At 31.7% G+C, this 7,539-nt stretch overlaps 1 protein-coding gene across 1 annotated transcript; it reads left to right on the top strand.

The window, feature by feature from the left end:
* The first annotated feature begins 535 nt into the window (after positions 1–535).
* On the top strand, positions 536–898 carry LOC128035900 (uncharacterized). Its single transcript, XM_052625937.1, has one exon. The coding sequence runs from the start codon at positions 561–563 to the stop codon at positions 792–794; it is 234 nt and encodes a 77-aa protein (XP_052481897.1). The 5' UTR covers positions 536–560; the 3' UTR covers positions 795–898.
* The last annotated feature ends 6,641 nt before the right edge of the window (positions 899–7,539 follow it).

Raw genomic sequence — 7,539 nt, 5'->3', positions numbered from 1 at the left:
GATTTAATGTATATTTCATTAATTTTATAGAATTTTCTATTGATTGTCTCGGTTTTAAGGTCAAGCTTAAGAGTGTGCATTAAAGAATGAATATGAATACATACAGTAAACCATTGAAGAAATTAAAAAAATTAATTGAATCCTAGAGATGAACTTGAGGATCAATTCTCTGCTTACATACTAATATCATCAATCGTGATGCTAAAACTTGTTGGATTGAATTGTTTAAAATAAAATTACTGATCAGTAGTATAATTTTCAAATTAATAAAATCCTATTTAATTGAATGGAAAATATCAAGTAAATTCAATGCTGATGAATAATATTAAATTGTAGTTCCAAAGTTGGTCAAAATCACCAAATTATCAATAAATGAAGCTACATTAATCTATGCAAACAGCATGCTTAATTAATATAAGAAGATAATAACTAAGGTGAATTAAAGTGGAGTTTGACTACTCCACTACTACTGGTATAAATATTGAAACGATTCACACTTCCTTGGCTCATCATATCGCAGTTTTTGAGATTTCATTCATTGTTATAACTTGTGCATTCAAATGGGTGGTGGCAAAGGTGGAAGTGGCGGTGGCAGCAAAGGTGGTTGCGGAGGCAGCGGTGGTGGCTCTGGAAATGTTGGAGGAGGAAGCACATCCAAAGGCGGAGGTGGGGCTTCGGGAATGATGGTAGCTCCGGGGAGTGGAGGTGCGGCCATTATATCGAGGGGCGCATTCGAGAGCAACCCTAAGGGATTCTTTGCTGGTCTGCATTCAAGTGAAAAGGGCAATAAATAAATAAGGAATGGTATTGCTGGAAAAGCCCAAGTTCATGTATTATTTATAGTAAAGTAATGCATGACTAATTAAATAAAATTTATGGCAATATCTCTTTTATCTCATGACTGTCTTTTGCCCGAAGAAATTCTTTTAAATAGCTAAAACATGGAAATAACTTATTTATGCAAACAACTAACAAATCCAAACCATGATTACAAGTCTTGCATCCCAGACTTTGCAAAAATTCCATTAAACATTGAATATTCATATTAGAAGTTTAATTAAACAATGAAGGCCATTACAACCTATTATTCTTCTCTCTTGTCTGTCATTACAATCTTACATTGAAATGTCATATCAAATCATATAAAAGCTTTAAGATTGTTAGAAAATAAATAAAAACATTGAAATAAGAAAAAAAGATAAGGTTAGTAAAATTTGATGGCTTTGAGTCGTGCAGAGTACTTTTCTTAAATGCCTTCAAAGTACAACAAAATCTGTAACATTCCAATCACAATAGTAAAAATGGCTAATAGAATAATTCTTTATATAGATACTAAATAAATGTATTTTTACATAAGATACCCTTTCATAAGGATGCATCTCTTTATGAGATACCCTTTTATAGGGTTGTGTTGTTAAAAAATATGGGATGACTGAGATGTGCTTAAAGAAGTGCCCACTTCTTGAAGCACTCTGACAGACTGAACAATTTTCATATTTAGGTGATTGACAATTTACCGATTTAAATTTTTGGGTTGTGTTGATATTGTGGATTGTATCTAACCCATCAATTAATATTGTATCATTTAGGGAAACATATTTGGAGAATCAAATTAGATTGATTTGAGCATATCTAATCCCTTGGATTTAGAAAGTTGGATTGAATTGGAATGTTGAAGACTTAGCTTCCAACCGTCTTCATTTACCTTGTTTATTATTATTCTATTGTATTCAACTAGTTTAGCTACTTTTTAATATGGATTGATATAGATGTTCATTATATTAGCAAGTCTTGAAAAACTCTATATATTTGTAAACTTGTTCATTTCCCATGCTCATTTCCTTTCTCTTTAAAAATTTTGTAAACTCCTTCTTTCGTTTTTCCCCTGTTCAATTCCTTTCTCTTTTGTTTCGTTTTCACAATTGCAATTTCCAACTTTATTCCTCTTTTGTAAACTTGTTCATTTCCCATGTTCATTTCCTTTCTCTTTAAAAATTCTGTAAACTCCCTCGTTCGTTTTTCCCCTGTTCAATTCCTTTCTCTATTGTTTCATTTTCATAAATGCAATTTCCGACTTTATTCCTCTTTTGTCGTTTCCCTACTATTGTTTTCTGGCATATTATCGTTGTGGTGTCATCTTTTGAGCGAGAAATTCATATTTTTGTCCTAGTGTAAGTCTCGTAAGTGCATTCTTTGGTGGTAAGGTTAATTAATTCATTTCTGTGTGACAAATAGGGGTTTTAGTTATTCTTTAATATTCAATTTTGATCTTTTTTTTTTTGTTCTTTCAGTGGTGGATCCTGCAACAATTACTCCTTCGACAAGTCAATTTTAGTGAAACCAATTCTTTTCTGGGTAAGTGACCAAATGCTAGTTTAGGGGCTGGTTTTATTAAGTGGTAAATACCAAATTCAAGTTTCGATTTTGATATTTGTTGCTAACTGGGTTGGCCGTGGGTGTCATGTGCAGAAACTTGGATTGCTGCTTCAGTGATGACATCCCAGAGGTAGTAATGTGTGTGTTATAACCCGTAGATACTAAGAAAGGTCACGAAAATCTAGAATTTAAGGATACTAACCCGTAGATACTAGTAATTTAAGGATTGTAATAGGGGTTAATCGGAGCTGGTTGGGATCGGTAAATTGGAGAATCCTGTGACCATTTTAGGATAGAATTGTACCTTGATAAATAGTATAACATAATGGGCTTGGTGGATAGGAAGAATAGAGCTTAGATTGAGCCAAAATTTTCTTCTAATGTTTCTACCATAGGTTCAATAGAGGTAAAAGATGAGCACTCTAGAGCTTATCACAAATCTATATCGACAGGTCTAATTGATGGGGTCGATCATCTGTAATGAAAATTTTAAGTTGGAACTGTGGAGGGCTTGACAACCACTAGGACGTTCTTGCACAACAAGACATTGTACTTTAATTCAAGCTAAGTTTAGACCTTTTTTATTATTGAAACACTAGTTTAGAGAGACAGGATGAAAAATGTTCATATCAAACTAAAATGTGAATTTTTTTTGTGGACTGAATTGGAGTGGGAGGATTAGTGGTATAAATTAAACTTAATTTCTATGTTCAACATATGAAGGCATAAATTACATTTCATAATTTCAGCTTAATCTTAAATAAGGGAAGAAAATCAAATTGGTAGGGATTTAACATGTCTTTAGTGAGAAAGCATTTAGTCTATTTTTGCTATCATAATAATAATTCAGATTAATTTGAACGATATATATACTTAAGTGACCCATTGTGCTATACATGGAAGACTGATCAAATAAAAAAATGTACAGCTTGAAACTAACCCAATAAGCTGACCCAATCAGCTTATTTAGCTTATTAAATTAATTGCAAAACAACCTTCAAGTTTCCTTAAATTTTTATTCAAACTCCTCTACTTTCTGTTCCTTTAAAGATTTGCCCCAAGCTAAATTTAGCAAAGTTTGAAACATTCAAACTTTGATACATGTGTGGCCGGCCATGGGGAATGTGTGGCTGCTACTTATTTGCAATTTTTAGCATCCATTCCCACCTATAAATACCCCCTTCACCTATTCATTCAACACACCTCTCATCCCATACATCTCTCTCTTTCACTCACTTTCGCTTTGTTTCCCATTTTTCTCTTCTACTTTCCTTTACTGATTTTCGTCTTGGAAAATAGCCTTTGAACCACCTTGGGTAGCAGCATTCAAGTGCTTATAGAAGCCTTGGAACAATAAGAATGAGCTGAGGAGGAGAGCAGCAACTAGTCTGGCTTTGGAGAAACACTTGATGTGATTCTAGTTTCCTATCCTTTAACTTGTTGTTATAAACATGTTAGTAAATATTTGTTATGTTGTTATTTATGAGTGAGACCATAAATTTTATTTTTTAATATTTACGAGTCAAATATAGTATTATATTGAATTTTAATCTGATAATTTTTGTTATTTGAACGAATAGTTAGGTATAAGTGGTTTGTCCCTAAAGTCAAGTGGTTTTGGAAAATGAGGCATTAGGACCTTTTTTCAGTAAACCGATTTCGTAAATATTTTTATTAAATATTTATGGAGTTATTATATACATGTATTGTGGTTTGGTCTAGAAATTTTAGTGATTTTTTAGTTAATTAAAGAAAAAGGACTAAATCGTAAAAGTCATAAAACTTAATCACTATTGATTAATATTGGTTAATTGAGCTAAAAAGTGTTTTCGCAAGGCTTGGAATGGAAATTAAGCCATTATGACTTATAGTGGACGGTTATATGTATATTTTATGTGAAAAAATTATTATATAAGTAAATTAATTACAAATATGCTAAAATAATAAGACAAAAGGGCTATCATTTTCATTTGGTCTTCTTACCGAAATAAAAACATGAAAACACCATTGTTGAAGTTTAAAAGGTTCGGCCAAGCTTGTTGTTTTGCATAACAACAAATGAATCAATCGGTTAATAATTGCGGGAAAGGAAAATTCGTTGAGTAGTAGTTGTCGAGGTGTCGATAACTACAGTGTTTTGGTAAGTTCGTATTAGATGTTATTATGCTTATTATTGTTGAAATCATTGTTGGATATATATTTGTATATGTATATGTGTATCATAAACATGGTTGTTCAATGTAGTTGTAAATGTGATCAAAGACTTGTTTGACAAAATATGGCTTTTGTATTTGTTTGAATTGAAACATTTTACGCTATGGAGACTTGGTACCAAACTAACCTTGTTATATGGTTAATGTCATGAAAAGATTAAAGTATACAGGTTAAAGCCCGTGTGAACTTAGTGAATAGTTAGGATACAAATGTCATGTCATTAGTGTATTTCAGGCACTAGTTGCCAGTGATTATAGTATCAGGTACTTTGTACCGGTGTTACAGTTTCAGGCACTCAGTGCTGGTGATTACAGTTTTAGGTACTATGTATTGATGATGGATACCATATGGATGGCTTGAGATCCTACATGTGTTGCGGCTTCTCTGAAGCTTGTGTGAATAGCATCGTGTATCAGTTAATATCCTTTTCCCAACTTGTGTGAGCATTGCCCTCCCAGATATCTGAAGTCAATTTACCATTGTTATTCGGGAAAAATAGTTGGTTATTGAAATAGAAATGAAATGAATTGGTATGATAAATTATATTTGTTTGATTATATCTTGGTATATGATTCTTAACATGTTATGTATTGGTGATATGAACTATTCAGGCTTAACCATTTTATTTAGTTGGAAAGTTGGAACAAGACAAAAGAATGTTAAATTCTATGTTATGTATGACTTGTAAATTGAGTTGACAAATTGTCAGACTTTTGTTGTCAACTGGAACATCGTTGGAGATCATACTATCCGGCAATTCTTTTGGGAGCTAATTATTCATTTTGGCCTGGTTATAAGTGGTATGTAAATAGGGCTTCGATATGTTTATGTCAATGGATATCTTGGTGATGACTAATGTCATCTGGTTTTGAATTTGTATATTTGTATTTTGGTATATTAAAATGAGAACTTGTTACTTGATGCCTTTATTGATGAGTTGTCGTTGAAATGGACATTTTGGTTTTGGTAACTTATGAAATTAAGATGGAATACGTTTTGTATTTGAAAGTTGTATAAAAGGATGATTTTAGCATATGGTATTTGGAACTTAGTTGATGGTTGAATGAGGTTAACATGTTGATTATGTTTGGTTATGTTGATTGTTGTTTATGATTGAAATGTGGTGTCATTGAAGGCATATTGGTTACGCACATAGGTTGATGGTGAGTTGATATATTTTGGCATGTTTTTGACATATTTTGAATAGGTCTGAATGTTGGTTAATGCATGGATTTGAACTTAACAATTTGTATGTGAATTGGCTTGTAGTTAGAGGTGTTTTTGGGCACACATGATGAATGACATGGTCTGCCATACGGCCGTGTACTTCACATAGTTGCATGACATGACTATGTGGCCTCTTTGATCATTAGTGTAGGTTTCTCAACACCGTCACAATTTGTTACACGGTTTGGCTACACAACCATATTCTTGAGCCACACGAGCTGAGCTCTATCACACGACCTACCTACATGGTTATGTGACACATGTTTTCACTTTTTACTCAAAATTTTGTAAAAGTTTCATTTCAATCCAGAATTGTTCCTGGTTTATTTTAAATGTTCTGTAAGCTCGATTTAAGTCTCTTTTTTCTTGGATAACATGGAAAATAATTGTAAAATGAATTATTTGGTTATTTCTATTAATTTTGTGAATAATGTTAAAGTTTTATAGTTGTAATACCTTATAGCTCGGGTCAGACAACCGGACTGGGTATAGGGTGTTAAACAAGAAGTCTTTTGCCTCGAGACACAACTTTGAAATTTGATAGTTGAGTTTGAATTTTAATCCTAACTCAAAATTTTAACCTTACATAACCCCGTGACATGAAGAATTTCAAACCTAAACATTACACATGCATATCAATGAGCATGATTGATGACTAAACTAATTTGAATGATAATTAAGATTTAAATTTTATGATTATGTAATGGGATAGCTAAATTTACTTCGACAATGGATGTAACATAATGCATTTGGATCCGACAAACGAGTCGAGTCTAGGGCGGTACACATGTTGTCTTTGTTGGAAAATCAGGTTTAGAAAACGCAACATCAAATGAATTTAGGGAAAAACTAGAGTTTTAAATTATTTTTCCAAAATAAGAACTTGGTTATGATAATCTAAAGTAATAAACATTTAATCAAAATTGTACCTTTTCGATTCGCCTAGGATGAACGCTTCAACCGAATAGTCTTCTCCGCTATCTTTAGGCTCATGTTTGTCGAGTGTAGGCTCGCTTCGAATCAGGATATTTCACACAAAAATTATTAGTTGGGTAATTTCACAATTTCTCTAAAATTTTGGGCCAAGTTGTAAATTACAAAAATATCTCTAGAAATTTTCTAAAATAATTTCTTCAGGGAATTTTGTCTCTATAACTTTCTCTTGAATTCAAGTGTGTGAAAAATAATGACCCAAGACTCTCTTTATATAGGGAGAGTTTAGAGAGTTAAACTATGATTAAACTTAGTCACTTTAATATTAAATTTAATCTAATATTTATCTTGATAAATATTAAAACTTATTAAATTAATAGAATATTTATCTACAAGATAAACATTAAATTAAATTAAATATTAATTAAATATTAAATCTATTACAATAATATTATTTTTGAATCATTGATCTGAAATCAAATTCTGTGATAGAGACTCATTTTCTGATCATCGAAATGTCATTGTCGCTATCACGACGCCTCGAAATGATTTGGTTTCATCACCGCTTTGCCAAGATGTAATATTTGTATATATATAACTGCAAACACATATATAGATAGCATTTTCTGAATTTTCATTTTCCTACATTTTTTTTTTGTTTAGTACTATATCACAATAATTAAAATAATAATCATAACAAATAATAAATCGACTAGCAAACATTATGGGATAATTTACACTAAAAATTATAATATTTAAATTTAAATCGAGATTAACCCAAAATTGACC

The sequence above is a fragment of the Gossypium raimondii genome, chromosome 13 (genome assembly GCF_025698545.1).
Source record: "Gossypium raimondii isolate GPD5lz chromosome 13, ASM2569854v1, whole genome shotgun sequence".
Taxonomy (NCBI): domain Eukaryota; kingdom Viridiplantae; phylum Streptophyta; class Magnoliopsida; order Malvales; family Malvaceae; genus Gossypium; species Gossypium raimondii.
Note: the sequence above shows the minus strand (reverse complement) of the source record. Positions and strands in the feature narration are given on the sequence as shown.

Excerpts from the sequence above, each read along its gene's own strand:
- LOC128035900 (XM_052625937.1), top strand. The coding sequence starts at position 561 with ATGGGTGGTGGCAAAGGTGGAAGTGGCGGTGGCAGCAAAGGTGGTTGC.